The following is a 16422-nucleotide window of genomic DNA, read 5'->3' on the forward strand; positions in this document are numbered from 1 at the left end:
CTTTGCATTTTGTAAATTGCTAAAAATAAACAAAATATATATTTTTGAAAACTTTTTTTCTTTACAGCACAGTATATTTTATATATGCTGTATAATTTACATTAGTAAATATAATCTTTTTTCAAATATGGGCATTGTAAGAACCCTAATTTGACTAGGTATTAGCATCTTGCAATTCCTGTACAGCAGGGCTTAGACTGAAGGAGGGAGTAGCAGTACAAGGAAACAGTCAATTCTGCAGCAGTGCAACAAGCATGCTGATAGGAGGATACAGCGGAATGACAGAGAAATTAGCTCATCAGTATGTTACTTTCATTGTTTAGGCACAGTGAAACTGCAGCAATGAAAGATCAGGTTCCCTCCCCTGCCAGACAGATTTGTGCTGTGCAGCAGATCTGTGTAGATTTTAGAAATAGACAAAATACAAACATGTTTTCAGCAGGTAAAACATGTGTCATATATGTATTTTATCTCTAGGGCTCTATTACTATGAACAGTGTTGTTAATCAAACCTCATCTAGGTTCTCTTTCTCCTTCATTGTTCAATACCAAGCAGCATTTGCGGTGCAATCTGCAGAGGAGTCAAAGACCTGGCTGCATTGTCTGGCAAGGGATATATGGATCATATGACTAGCTAAACAGAATTACAAATCCTTTGAAAACAGTTTACTTATTATTATTGATCAAAAAAAAAAGAGATGGGGGTCTGAAGGTCATTCAGCACCATGCCCCTCAATTAAACATGATCAATTAAATGAAAGACGAGGGGCTTTTAAATGGTGCAAAAACACAAAAAAATCACAAAAAAATTGTGGCAACAACCATGGAGGAGGATTAGTGCAATGAGAGACACCTAGTGACTCAATGGGAATTCCTGTGGTCAGTCCCTACATCAGGAGGAAGATTTGTCATTACCTGTAATAGTCAGATATGATTGGATTGTGGTCCTACTGTATCCTGTATTGAAAGTGAAGGATTGTTTGGTGGTCCGATACCTTCCCCTGCTGATGTCCCTCCACAGGCAGGATTATGAATAGAAAGCCTAGGTTTTTCTTAAAACATTCCAATTTGTGCATTAGCACTAATCTCTGTCATAGGATTCTCCCCAGGTGACCTGTGATATTTTACATTTGTAGTTTCCAATCATCTCCTGAAGAAGCTAATATGTGATAGCGAAACATGTTGAGTGTATTGGATCTACTGTTCAGCAATATGTAAAATGTAATTTTTTACATTTGATATTTTTATATTTTGTATCAATAAAAAAATATACCTGAATTTTCTATATAAAAACATTTTTTGTGTGTTTTTGCACCATTTAAAAGCCCCAAATATTTTATTTAATTGGTCATTATTATTATTGTTATTATTATTTAAACTCTGTATTTAGCGGCATTCATTTTTTATGGTAGCATTTCATGTATACAGTTACTAACAAAGATATTTTTACTAACCTACATGCATTAAATTATTAACTATTATTTAATTCTTTTGCAGTGCCTGTTATCCAGGGAATAAAAGCTTGAACGAAAATCTTACTTATATACTAATACACAAAAGATCTACGAAGAATTATAATAGCTTTACGAACACAACATTGTGGCTCCTCACTGCTGTACACCTGGTCATCTTAGCCTTCATCTTCTCTAAGGGAAAACCATTTCGTAAACCACTGTATACGAATTGTGAGTTCATTGATGGCTTTGGTTTTAATGCGATCAACCATCATAGCAATCATTAACGGTCATAGTGTTTTCTATTGGTTTTGTAAGACTGTCAGGGAGCTGTGTAATTGGCGCATGGCAAAATGTTTGCATTAGCAATCTGTGGCCACGCAACAACTTTTGCAACAGTTTTGTAGATTGTGTACCATATACATTGCTGCACAGAGTGTTCTCGTTTGACATTCTTTGTGTTGCATTGAATTCTCCTAGACCTGCACATAATTTGTCCCACATTTTGAAAACTCTCTGTTTTTTTTTTTTTTCAAATAAAGTTTTTATTGAAATTTTCCAAAATAACAGAATAGCCAAGGTTCAGCAAAACAACATCTAAACGGTTGACTTGAAAACTGCTATTTAAAACAAGAGAACCAGAAAAGACTGATAAATCCAAACAAATTACCATAGTGATTAGGGAAGGATAGCAGTGAAAAGGGGGGGGGGGTAAGGGGAGAAATGGAGGAGGAGGGATATTGGAAGTTAGGACTGTAGAAGAAGAGGCGGGGGGGGAGGGAAGGGTTGGGAAAGGCAAGGCAAGTAATAACGAGGAGGGGAGAAGGTAAGGTGGTAGGGTAAGGTGGGAACCTATGAAGAAATATAGGAGGAACGCAATCACACCTGAAAAGTAACCAAAATATCAAGCATTATGTTGCATTCCTAGGGTCCCATATAGGTGAAATAGAGACGGGAATGGCACTCCCAGGAGCACTCTACATCATGAACGTGTAAAGTGCCGGTGCACGATGGATTGCACCCACACTTTAGGGCACAACAGGTTAGGGGCACTCAGGCTAAAGTCACTCATCAGCTACCGGCAAGCGTATTAAAGTCCATCTCAGACTCAAAGATGGGCAACGTATGAGGGCTATAACACAGTAAGTTAAGGGCATTGCGGAATGGCTGGTGTAGATGAATTTGTAGGCAGACTGGAGTCAGATAAAGATTTTGAAAGAGTTGCTTGGAAAAAAGAGTCTATCCAGGAGGAGCAGGAGTATGTTGGGTATTCGATAGTGATGTATGTGTCCCATTTCATGAAGAATTTACTATTGAGGCCTGTGAAAATCCGAGCATCGATGGTGTCTCTATTGAGGAGCTTCGTAAGTTCCGAAGTGACCTCTTGCAGGGTAGGAGGGCTGTAATTAATCCAGTTATGAAGTATGGCTCTCCTGGCTACCATGTAGTAGGTAGACAGCCAAGCTTTATTTGCGGAAAGAATTTCGGTTTGGGTCTTGGCTAAGCCCAGTGAACAACCATCTAGGCAACCAAACAGCAGTAAAAGCGGGTGTCCAGTCGGTGTAAGGCCTGTGATCCGTTGGGCATATCTTTCCACCTCCTTCCAGAATTTCGATGTGGCGGGACAGGACCAAAACCTGTGAGATAAAGTTGGTCTGTTAGTCAAGCACCATGCACATTTTTGCGGAGCATTGGCGGTGGGGGAGAAAGTGAAGGGAGAATAAGCCCGGTGGACTATTTTCAGTTGCTGTTCCTTCCAGAACTCATTGGTTATGATAGAGCAAGTAGACCTGTATCCTGCCAGGATGCAGGATGACAGGTTTGCAAAGTGAAAGTCCTTTTCCCAAGGTGATGTAAATGGCGATGCTTTTTGCAGAAGACGGTGGCGTTGGAGTGGCTTGTATATGTTAGAAATACTTGGCTTGGGAATGCCCACGAGTGTGTCCAATAGAGAGGGTTTAAGGCTCTTGGCGAGATCTCGGCAGAGATGGGAAGCAAAGGTAATGGCCTGATGCACATGGAGAAAATCAGAAAGCGGAATGTGGAACTTGAAGCAGATCTCCTGCAGGGGGAGAGGGCGGCCGGAGGATGTATCAAAAAGTTGGGCAAAGTTCCTTAGGTCGAGCAAAGTCCAGCGCAGGAATGGAGCATATTGGAGAGGTTGAGGGAACATAGGATGACCTACTATGGGTAGGTATCTTGAAAATCTGGTAGATAAATTAAGATATTTACACGTTTCTCTCCAGGCAATTATAGTGTCTCTGAGGAGCAGGTTGTTTTTGAGTGTAGCTGGCAGAGCTGAAAGGGAGCAGTGCAGGAGAGCCCCCAGGGTGTAAGGGGCAACCATTTGCTTTTCTACATCTAAAATTGAGAAGTGGGAATGGCCCGACACCCAATCTAAACCTATTCGGAGAAGACAGGCTACATTGTAAAGTCTGATATCGGGGATGTTTGCCCCACCTTCACATTTTGGTAGAAACAATTTTTTGAGAGCAATTCGAGGTCGCTTTCCCCTCCAGAGGAACTTTTGGAGTGATTGATATAGGAGTTGTGTGTCTTTGTGTTTTAATAATAGTGGGATCGTTTGCAATGGGTATAGGAGTTTTGGGAAGCACATCATCTTGAAGAGATGACATCTACCCAACAAAGACAATGGCAACCCAGACCACGCTTCCAACTTTTTTGTGATGTCCTTAAGTACCGGTGGGAAGTTTAAAGTGTATATAGATGAGGGGGTTTTACCTATGTTAATTCCAAGATATTTAATGTGACTTTTGGTAATCTTAAATACGGACTCCGACGCCCAGGGGGGTGGATCAGTTCGTCCGAGAGGCAGTATTTCACTCTTGGAAAAATTAATTTTCAGTCCCGCGCAAGAACGGAAGGTTGTAAAGATGTTATGGATTAGAGGGATGTCTTTGGCAGGATTCGAGGTGAAGATGAGGATATCATCGGCAAACATGGCTGACCTCACTTCCTGATCTCCCACTCGCACACCGTGTAGACCAGTGTGAGCTGTCAGCAAACGGGATAACGGCTCAATGGCCAAATTAAATAACAGGGGGGAAAGGGGGCAGCCCTGTCGGGTTCCTTTAAAAAGGGAAAAGGATGCAGATGAGTGGCCATTCGTGATGACCATAGCATTAGGGGAAGAATACATAGATTTAATGAGATGCAGAAAAGGCCCGTCGAATCCTAGTTCACCCAACACTTTAAAAAGCCACGTGAAGTTGACATTATCGAAGGCCTTCTCTGCATCTAGCGTAATAATGGCCATGTCATGTAGAGGGTTTGATTTTGCCATTTCCAGTACAGAAAGGACTTTCCTGATGTTAGAGGTCGCCGAGCGTCCTTTCGTGAACCCGGCTTGAGCCGGGTGGATAATGTCCGGCATAATTTTCGCCAGTCTGTTTGCGATGATTTTTGAGAGTAGTTTGGAATCTAGGTTTAAAAGAGATATGGGTCGGTAAGATCCAGGTTCCAGAGGATCCTTGCCTGGTTTAGGAATCAGTTTAATATGGGCTTGGTAACCAGAGGGTAGGTAGGGACCGCCATTTAGGATATTTTGATACACCGCCGTCAAAGTCGGGGAGATTACGTCCGAGATAAGTTTAAAAAAATCAGAGGTATACCCGTCCGGGCCGGGTGATTTGCCAGGGGAGAGAGCGTGGATAGTAGCGGAGACCTCCTCAATTGTGATGGGGGCATTGAGCTCTGATAGGGCAGCAGGAGCCATCCTGGGGAGCGAAATTCCCCCCAGGAAAGTGTCCGCCGTCTGTGGGTCAATGTGTTCTGGGCCGTACAGGGAGGAGTAGAAATCGTGCATCGTCTGAGAGATGTCCTCCTGTGATACACAAATCTCGCCTCTAGAATTTTTGATTTTAGCTATGTGCGTTGGGGTGTATTGAGATTTACAAAGCTGAGCTAAAAGTTTCCCGGATTTATTACCAAATTTGTGTAGTGCAAGGTCTTGAAGGGAGTGCCGAAAACTTTCTGACAATTCAGCCCAATGGTCAAAGTCTTGTTTCGCTTTTTTCCATTCAGTTCTATGAGTAAACGTGTTAGAGAGGGAAAGGTTAGCTTGTGCTCGTCTCAAAGTGTCGCTGGCTTGATGGTATCGGGCTGAGGTCTGTCTTTTATAAGCCGTACTAAAAGCGATTATGTGGCCTCGCAGGACCGATTTTCCCGTTTCCCACAGGAGATTCGGATCATGTGCATGTTGCGCGTTGTCGTTCAAAAAGTCTGTCCAGACCTTTTTCAGAAGGGACTGCAATTCTACGTTTTTGGCCAGGAAGGAGGGGAACCGCCATGTTCTAGTGGGATTAGGCGAGCGGGAATCGGAGTATACAAGAGAAATTGGAGCGTGGTCCGAAATCGCCATGTCCCCAATTAGGGGAATGGATGACCTCTGGAGGGAAAAGCGATTGCAGAAAAAGTAGTCAATGCGAGATAAGCTATCGTGCGGGTGGGAAAAAAATGAGTATTCTCTGCCTAGCGGGTTGGCTTGACGCCAGATATCAGTCAGGTCTAGAGAAGCCGCAAAATCAGGTAGGTAAAGTGGCTGTAACTGATGGGAGGAAAGTTTGCCCTGATCCCTAGACCTGTCTTCTAGGGTATCCATCACCGAATTGAAGTCCCCCCCCACCAAAAGAGGGAGGTGGGCTATGGGGGCTAGGGAGGAGGTAAGAGATTGAAAGTATGATTTGGAGGGGGAATTTGGGGCATACACATTTGCTAAAGCCAGAGTGGAGTCTCTGATCTTAAGGGTCAAAGTGAGCAACCTGCCTTCGTTATCAGTATGTTCTGCAACAATTTCACAAGGCAGGCCTTTGTGAATCAGTGTAATAACCCCCGCCTTATGGTTGACTGCCGCAGATCCGCGAACCTGTCCTACCCAAGTTTTGTGCATACGATGGAAATCAGAGGAAGGGAGGTGAGTTTCCTGCAAAATGGCAATGTCTGCCTTTAGTCTTTTTAAGTGTCGTAGTATCGCCATTCTCTTATGGGGGGAGCGGAGCCCTTTGACGTTCCATGATATTATTTTGACATCAAGGAGGGTCAAACAGGAGGGGAATACATAGTTGCATGGTTAATAATAGCTGAGAGGGGAGGGAGTCTGCGTGGTGCCGTGGCCTAGGGTGAGTGCCAATCTTAGTAGTAGAGCCTGTCTTCTGCCGGAATAGACACAGATAGGTGTTCCCAATAAAAAACGAACATATAATAAGGATATAAAGCAAAAGAAATACAAATAAACGTACCATAGAAGTCTGGGACTTCGCTTTCTTCCTGACAAGCCGCATCACACCAGCACGGCGTTACCGGAACTAGCAGGCAATGGGCCAGCTCCCGCGACAAAGCCCTCTTGTGGGAGAACCGGAAGTCGCCGGGTCCAGACATGGCGAGCCAGATAAAAACTCTGGGACCTCCGCGTAGCTACGGCCGCAACCTCACTGGAACCTGAGTGGTGTCCAGTAAGGCCCGTCCGGCAAGGCAAGTGTGGGGAGATGCTGGTTGCAACAAGAAACAACAAGTGGTAAGAAAACCATATACCAGTAAAAACAAAGATAAATCAATAAGATAACATGAAGCTAACATCAGGTATGAGCACTTGAAAACTGCAAAATCTGTGAAGAAGCCAAGAATTTTAATTTTAATTTTACCCCAGGAAGGGATCATAGGAGGAAGGATAACAACGCCCTAACAATGAGAACTCAGGAGCAGGTTACAGAGCAGGGGTCATCCGGGCATTATGTCAAAAGCCTTAACCACAATCCTGGGGGGTAGTAGAGCCAATGTATTTCGAGTGACACATCCCATATGAGGGAGCATCATGTATCCAGTCAGCGCTGACGGTCTCCATTTGATTTGTGCGCATATCTTGCTCTTTTAGATGAATCCTTCCGTGGATTACGTGCGTCCCTGGCTCCCAAAGAAGGGGAGACAGGGAACGAATCCTGGGTCTCCATAGCCACCTGCATGTGCGCTTGGAGGAATTCAGAAGCCTCGTCAGGGTGTGTAAAAGACTTAGAATCTCCCGCAGGGGTATTAAATCTCAATGTCGCAGGGTAGGCCAAGGTAAATTTAATACCTTTATGGTACAGTGCGGAACAGAGTGGCTGAAAAGCCTTTCGTCGCCTTGCGACTTCTTGCGAATAATCCGCAAATAAAAGCAGCTTGTGGCCCTCCAATTGCAACGCTTTGGCATTGCGGTACGATTTAAGAATGGCATTCCTGTCAGCATAATTTAGAAAACGCACGATCACCGGGCGCGGTGAGCGCCTATCATTGGAAGGCGGACCCAGTCTATGTGCTCTTTCTACTGTGCATGGTGTTGTAATCCCCAGTGCCTGGGGAATGCGATTTGAGCACATGTCAGGCAGAGTAGCAGCTGTAACAGACTCGGGGATTCCTATGATTCGCAAGTTATTTCTGCGCGAGCGATTCTCGAGATCTTCCAGCTTATCCAATATGTATTGTTGAGTCTGTGCCGTTTTTTGGTCATTGGATAGATTTGATTGGACCTCGTCCTCTACCTCAGATAGTCTGTGCTCTAAGTCTGTGAGCCTCCGAGCCTGCTCCCCCACCTCCCTGCGGATCTGTGTAATGCCATCCGTGACAGCCTTGTCCACTGCAGCTGTGATGGTGGGCAGCATCAGAGCGGCCACTGCCTGGGCTATGCGAGTGTATTGATCCTCTGAACATGGGAGAGCCGCAGCCATAGGAACCGGGGGGGCCGGGGAGCCTGCGTGTTGTTGAGAGGTGGCCGCGGCCATGTTGGCTGCATGTGAGGCGGGAGAGTCCGCCTCCGAGCGGATCTCTCCAGGGCTCGGAGCGCCGTGGGTTACGAAGCGGTCCATACCTGGTGTGTCCCCTGAAGTGTAGGAGGTGGAAGAGGTGCGAGCCGCCGATCGCGGGAGCTAGTAAGCCGGATCTTTTAGTCTGATGTTTCCCGGAGCCGCCGTTACAGCCGCCTAGCTCATCAGGCGCCGGAACCGGAAGTTCTAAAAAACTCTCTGTTTTATATCAAATTAAAAAGTTGGTGCATGTCTATGATACCTGCACAAAATATTGACGCTTGCAGTACTGTTAACAGTTATGACTGTTCACACATTATTCATATCTGTGATAATAAATGTGGCAGATGAGATGAAGAGTACCTGTGTAGCCATCAGTAAATTTATTATCATTGTAAAAACACTGATGTGCGCAATATCTGCCCACGTTGTTTTCCTTGATTGAATATTAAGAATCATTCATAAAGTGCACCTACCATCCCTGTGAGACAGTCTGAGCGCTTGTTTACTCTATTGCAAAGTGAAAGGTAGATGGTGGTCTTCAATTTAATTTTGTTTTTTTTTTGTAAATTGCTCTATCCATCGTGTTTTGAATTGTTGTATTTTGAAAACAGTAAATTTTGAATTTGGATTGCCTTGTTCATTTGTTCATATTTCTTTTAGCACTGAATATGAAACACAGTGACTTACACCATTTCTCTCTGCAGATATTTTTGTGGCTACATTAGTGGTAGAATTTACTCTCACCCTATTCTTCATTTTTGCTGACTTCAAGAATATGTATGTTGTTTTAGAGGTAGGTGTATTATCACAAAATAAGTAATGTCTTACCTGAATGTTCTATTGTGATGGTAATGAAATCTAAAAAGCTCCACACTAAGTGGCGAAAAAGGGGATTCACACAGAACACAGTGCCACCCTAATTTCTTCAAAATTCACAAGACAGCTTCATACGCAAATCCTGTTATCCAAATTATAAATCCTGTTAAACTCTGTAATGCTGGCCAAAGATAGATCAAAATTTGGATGGTTCAGCAGTGACTGACTGAATTTCGATCATTGTGTGATGTCCCCTGGTTGACAGATGTCAATCATTCATTCGACTTTGCCCAATTTGTCCTGCTGTCGAAAAACAATGCCCTGGCAGGAGGGAACAATAAAACCTGTCTATGGCCAGCTTTAGCAGAAGAGTGTTCATTTCAAAAATCCTGTTTAGCTAGGATCTACACAGCCATTTATTGAGCCTGGTCGTAAATGGAAAATTATCATAAAAAGCTTTAGTCCAGAGCCTGGAAAGCCTAATGAAGTTCTATAATTTAATTATTTTTTAAAGCAGTAGTAATTTCTGATCTGGTGTTTTTTAATACCAGAGCAAAAATCTATTCATAGACATTTGCAGAATGGCAAAATTAGTTTTGTTTTATTTAGATTCGTTATGTTTCTAATTTCATTTAGTTTATTTCTTTTCAGAATTAGTTTAGTTTCATTTAATTTAGTTTTGTTTATTTGTTTTCTAACAAATTCCAAATTTCCGGAACAATTCAGATTCGGATCGGTCGAAAAATGATTGATCGATTTGAATTCTGTGTGAAGAATAGCTGGTTGTTAAGCAGCGGGCTGGGAAGCCGCCAAGTCCTTAATAACCAATGACTCATCAGCTGTCAGCAGGCTTCCCTGCTGACAGATGAATGTAAACAAAAGAATGCTGGCAATAGAAAACTCCAAAAAAAATTGCGCGGGGTTCCCCATAATCTTTACCAGGCCCTTCAGGTCTGATATGGATTCTAAGGAGAAAAATAAAAACAGGGTAGGGTCCTCACCAAAATCCATTCCAGACCCTTACCTGAGCATGCACGTACCTTGTGACATCACGGACTGGGGCATGTTGGATTGATGACATTACAAGGGGGAGAGGTCATCCACTGATGTCATCGGATGTCTCCCCCCCTTACCTATTTAAGAGATGTCTGGCGGAGGAGCTGGCATTCAGCGGGGAGTTTCGATAAGGTTGGAGGTTTTTTTTTCGAGTTTGGTGGTATGTCGCCTGATTGACGATGGATCTGCTTTGGGGTCTAATGCATTGGACGTCATTGGACGGAGCATCACGTGGTTAAGGGCCGCTTTCATTGGCCCTTTACCACGATCCGTGATGCGCCGGGTCCCTGGGACCCAGCGAGCACGGACACTCCTGTGTGCATGCCCCAGGGGGCCCACGGAAAGCGCGATTCTGGGAGGACGTCATTGTACGCCCTCCCAGAATAAGTCGACCGCGCTGTAGCCATCATTCGGCTATGGCCCGGTCGGCAAGTGGTTAAAGCAAATACTGTGAATGACACATGTTTCTATTGCAACATATGGTGGCAGCTACTGTTTGTGTGTGTAAAGGGTTAACTGCCCCAGTGTTAATCACTCTCAGACTGCTGGCTCTTAGAATGTGTTCCTGCAGATTTTAAAATATCTGTGCATGGTGAAGCTGAGAGTGTGATACATCGTATTCTAATGGTAGGGACAGGATTTGACTACTGTCTTCATGTCAATAATACCTCTTGATGAATGTCTGCTGAAAATTAATATTATCATTTTTTCCCTAGCTTGTCTGTACACCAACCAGCTGGAGAATCCACATGTTGGTCATGCTGGTCATTTGTCTTGTGGTATCATTTGTGGTGGAGGTGAGTATCACTGTGAACTAATTTTTTACAGTATGTAGAATATTACACTAATATGAAAATAGATTTTAGCTTTGAGTATTCTCTTGTAGGCCTAATCATCTACCATTCAATGATATATCGTTGGATACTTAGGAATAAAAAAAAAAAAAAAACACTTTCTATTCTATTCCTCTTAATTTTATTACTGAACAAACTAATTGAAGTGAGCCCTTAAAGCCCAACTGAAGTCTCTTCATAGTCTTAATATCCTTTTCTCTAAAAATATTGCTTCCCAACCTCAATCTCCAGTACTATTTGCTGGAATAGCAGAGTAATAGCCTTGTCCTTACACAGACTTGTACAGGCAAAGAAAGAGAGGGCATATCAAGCTAACTCTGGTATTTATTGGGCTGCATGATCATATTTACCCAACATGCGCAACTGCCATAACAGGAAAGTAGGAAAGAGTATGAAAGTTGAGGTTGCTAGTATAAAGTCTATCAGACTGCATATTTATTTCTGTGACTTCAATATTGATGTCTTTATTAATTATGGTAGGTGTCCCCACCCTTTACAATTCAGGTTTTAGCTTCCACCACAAATACAGTAGACACTGTTATATTAGGTCTTAAGCTTGTTCCCTGGGCAATCAATCTTAAATAGCATGGACGGTTTACCATGATTTACCAAAACTGAACTTAATGTGGAAAGCAGGATATGCACTTGCATGGGATTATTTGCATGACATTCCGCACCAGCCTGTTCCTAAGTGTGCACCCTGTTAATTTACAAGAGCAGACAGGCAGGGTTTCCAAAATATGATATCTTTATTTTAATGCCATTTTAATTGTGGTTGTATTATTTAAATTTGTGTAATTAACATGCTCTACTAACATTCTATGCATAAAGCAACTTTATAATTACCAGTTTTGTATCTCTTTGAGATGCTCAAAACCTGTTTTTGATTGTTTGTATCTGAAAGTCGCCAACTCTGTTTTGCCACTTTGGGATATTCTTATATAATCAAGGAGCAATATATTTAAATTATAATCTCATCTATAACATTTAATTATAAGTTACTAAAGTATAGAAAATGGAGTAATACTCAGCATGCATATTTATGAAGATATGGGCATGCGTGCAGGAATGGATTTATATTTTTGCGCCGTTAGGCCAACTGTCTAGTGCTGTCTCTCTCCAATCCTAGACAACTGGCTATCCTTAGTATCACACTAGCATTATTATGCATAATAGCCTAAACATGGAGGCTGGAGGTGGAGAGATTGAAAGGGCTGCATTAGTACTCATATTAGAGGGGTTTGAATAAAGTCACTGTTAAATAGGGATGGGCTTGATGTTCGAGCCGAACGTAAGTCTGTGTACTGTGTAATATGTGTACAAGACCTCCTCTGGTGGGATTTTTTTAGGGCATAGATCAAAGTCAGTTTAAAAAGAGTCCAAATTTTATTGCATATAACTTACACAAAGTTAAAACAATGCGGTTGTATATGAATAGTTGTACAAACGTAGCCTAAGTGAGCTGTTAGTAACAGAGATAGACACCCAACGCGTTTCAAAAAGTCAACGTTTTTTCCTCTTCAGGGGTACAAGGCTATATAGTGCATTAATTCTGTTGTATGAAAAAACAGTCCCCGAACCATAAGGGGTACATCAAAAGGGACCCAATTGCACAAATGGATCTGCCAAATAAAACATTGTATATAAATGGTCCGTCAAAGATAACTGGAGCAGACGTGGCATAGCCAGAAAGTCACAGAGCAGCCACACCGGGAGGAGCACTGTCAGAGTGCAGTATAAATCTAAAAAACAGTAAATGAGGACCATAGTTTAGAGATTAATGTAATTCATTACGCTTGTGTATCCCATAATGGGAGACCCACACAATCACAGCCCAGAGTTGTCGGGAAGAGGCCCTTAACCCCATCAACATGGGGACAAGGTGCTTTGGGGGCACCCCAAAGCACCCTCCCCATGTTGAGGGCAAGCGGACTGGTATGGTTCAGGGGGGGGGGCGCTCGCCCCCCCCCCATCCTGGCTTGCCAGGCTGCTTGCTCAGATAAGGGTCTGGTATGGATTATTGGGGGGGCCCCACACCATTTTTTTTTTTTTTTGGCCGTGGCGTTTTCCTTAACCACTTCCCGCCCGCCCTATTACAGATTGACGGCGGGAATGTGGTTGAGTTATCCTGACCGGACGTCATATGACGGCGGCAGGATAACTCCGCTCTGGGCGCCCCCCGGGGGCGCGCAGAGCGGCGATCGGTGATGCGAGGTGTCAGTCTGACACCCTGCATCTCCGATCTCGGTAAAGAGCCTCTGACGGAGGCTCTTTACCATGTGATCAGCCGTGTCCAATCACGGCTGGTCACATAGTAAATAGGAACAGCCGTTGATCGGCTTTCCTTAGTTCGTGCCTGACAGGCACGAGTAAAGGAGCGCCGATCGGCGGCTCCCCTGACAGGGGGGGGGGGGTCGGCACTGGTAATCAGATCATTGATTACCAGTGCAGACCCTCGGGGGGGGATGCCACTAGATCCACCAGGGATGCCCACTATGACCCCAGGGATGCCCACTATGACCCCAGGGATGCCCACTATGGCCACCAGGGATGGCAATCAGGGCTCAGGGAGCCCCCCATTGCCCTCCCCATCAGTGATGCCCACCAGTGTCCTCCCTATCAGTGCTGCCCACAAGTGCCCATCACTGCCATCCTTTAGTGTCGCCCACCAGTGCCCATTATTGCCCACCAGTGCCGCCTATCAGTGCCCATTAGTGCCCATCAGTGCCGCCTGTCAGTGCCGATCAGTGCCGCCCATCAGTGCCCATCAGTGCCCACCAGTGCCGCCTATCAGTGCCCATTAGTGCCCGTCAGTGCCACCTATCAATGCCCGTCAGTGCCACCTATCAGTGTCCATCAATGCCGCCTATCAGTGCCCAGCAGTGCCGCCTATCAGTGCCCACCAATGCTGCATATCTGTGCTACCTATCAGTGCCACATATCAGTGCCTATCAGTGCCGCATATCAGTGCCGCCTATCAGTGCCACCTATCAGTGCCACCCCATCAGTGCCACCCCATCAGTGCCACCCCATCAGTGCCTCCTCATCAGTGCCTGTCAGTGCAGTCTCATCAGTGCTCATCAGTGCAGGAAAAAAATTATTTATTTACAAAATTGTATAACATAAACAAAATTTTTTTTTTTTTTTTTTAAACTTTTCGGTCTTTTTTTATTTGTTTAGCAAAAAGTAAAAATCGCAGAGGTGATCAAATACCACCAAAAGAAAGCTCTATTTGTGGGGGGAAAATGACATAAATTTGGTGAAGGTACAGTGTTGCATGACCGCGCAATTGTCATTCAAAATGCAACAGCGCTAAAAGGGGAAAATTGGCCTGGGCGGGAAGGGAGGGAAGTGCCCTGTATTAAAGTGGTTAAAATCCATACCAGACCCGAAGGGCCTGGTATGGATTGGGGGAGGGGGGGGGGGGTTGACCCTATGCTGTTTTTATTTTTATTTATTTTTTCTGTATTGCTGGGAGCTGACAATACATTACCGCCACAAGCAAGTTTAAATGACATTTTTTCCTTTAGAAATGTCAGTATTGCTGCAACAGGCTACATACATCGTACAGATTTGCCACTTTACAGGCACATTAAGGGGACCACCCAGGCATGATATTTAAAGGAATTTTTCATTTTTATTGTTTCATTTTGAGCATTAATAACATCACTGCTGCTGTAAAAATGATCTTTTAAAAAAAAAATGTTTTGCATTTATACATGTCCTCCAGTGCAGTACCCAGGTCCCCATACACATTTTATGGCAATAACTTGCATATAAGCCTTTAAAATGAGGACTTTTGATTTTTCATGTTCGTGTCCCATAGACTTTAATAGAGTTCGCATGTTCGCTAGAACTTTTTCCCTGTTCGAGATGTTCTGGTGTAAACCTAACAGGGGGGTGTTTGGCCCATCATTACTGTTAAAGCAATGTGTGGCCATTTGCAATTTAGCAGAAACTGAAACTACTTGTTGTGGCTGTATTCCTTTACTTTTGTAATGCCCAGCCAGTTTCACTAAGTGTGAGAATTGTGAGCCCTATTGAAAATTTGGGCAGAGCCTCTATTGTAACAGGAAGCTGGATGAAAGTGCTAAAGGTAAAATTTCTGTCTGGCCAAAGCAAACAATCAGCTTTCTTGATTTATGTTTAATTCTGAACTGTAGAAATGAATTTTAAGCTGCTTGTTTGCTATAACTAACAATAAATTGTACCTTTAGCATGTCTTTATATCAACTGTTTGTCACTGATGGACTACTCTTAATGTTTAGTGTTTTATGATTTACAGTTCATTAAATGTTAACCTATCTAAAACTAAAATACCAGCAGTTGCTTTTAAATCAATAATCAATCAATTAAACAGAACAAGACAAATCAATGTATGGTTTGGCTGTAAATCAAAAAATCGTTTAAGACATGTAAACTGTGTATAATCAAAGTTACTATATTTACACCATATATTTCAATACTCTTTCTAGGAATTTATTTTGGATAACAGAGCCCTCTGGCTGGCCTTGAAGAAATGTCTAAAATTAAAACCTGGAAGTAACTACAAAAAATTAAGAGCTATACTGGAGGAGGAAAAAGAGTGGCCACCCATTGGAGACACAGTGTATGAGAACAATAAACTGACCAATGGAGACTCTAAAATGTACACTAACCCAGCCTATGAGCATGAAGAAGTTGTTTCAAATGGAAGGAATGGGATACATTGATGTTAAAGGAAGAAGAAATAAAGAAGGCAGTAAAGGGATCTATACAGCTGTAGTGTGGAGAGTAAATTACAAGATCCAAGTATGCTGCTACCCATGAAATATTATGCTACTAACATTAAATAATGTTAAAATATCAGCTGTCATTCTACATGTTCAGCATACTGGGCTTGATTTTCTAAAGTCAATGGGTCACTGATCTCAGCATTTGACATTTACTAAAGAAAATAAAAATGAAATGTCTGTGCAAATGTGCATTTACATAACTCTCTAACAAAACTGTGATTATGTGGTATCCATCACAATTGTCGTATATTCTGGTCCTGGGCCTAAAAACAATGATGCCCTAAAAGTAGAGATACATGAATTATTAAGTTGTTTTTCATTAAAAAAGTAAATTTTAAATTTGACATTTGGTATTATGCTGGATAATTTTCTTTTACCTATAAGAACATTTATCAAACATTTGTAATGTCAGTAGAATGTTTTTAAAAATATCAGAATCTTACTTGAACACTGATTATCAGCTACAACCATTCTAGTAAGAGATCACTTTTCTATAAATATTACCAATGTTTTTTCTAGTGCTGCTAGTGGGGTTCTTTTTAGTGGTGACCCGCCCTTAAATGGACCTGACAACTCACCAACACAGCAGTAGTGATGACGTGGGCTTTGAGGTGGCTACACATTATACAATTTTCTTGTACAGATTTCCTTTAGATTTACCAAAACCATA

The 16422-nt window shown here is 42.9% G+C and overlaps 1 protein-coding gene across 1 annotated transcript in view; it reads left to right on the forward strand.

The window, feature by feature from the left end:
* LOC309551103 (putative cation-transporting ATPase 13A4) overlaps positions 1-16032 on the forward strand; it is a 149152-nt gene extending 133120 nt beyond the window's left edge. Inside the window, exons 27-30 of the mRNA XM_082251549.1 lie at positions 1498-1685; positions 8956-9044; positions 10840-10920; positions 15453-16032. Coding sequence (XP_082107675.1) covers positions 1498-1685; positions 8956-9044; positions 10840-10920; positions 15453-15689 — 595 coding nt within the window. The 3' untranslated portion in view covers positions 15690-16032. The remainder of the gene's footprint in view (positions 1-1497; positions 1686-8955; positions 9045-10839; positions 10921-15452) is intronic.
* The last annotated feature ends 390 nt before the right edge of the window (positions 16033-16422 follow it).

Source organism: Pelophylax lessonae, assembly GCF_965119305.1.
Source record: "Pelophylax lessonae genome assembly, chromosome: 3".
NCBI lineage: Eukaryota > Metazoa > Chordata > Amphibia > Anura > Ranidae > Pelophylax > Pelophylax lessonae.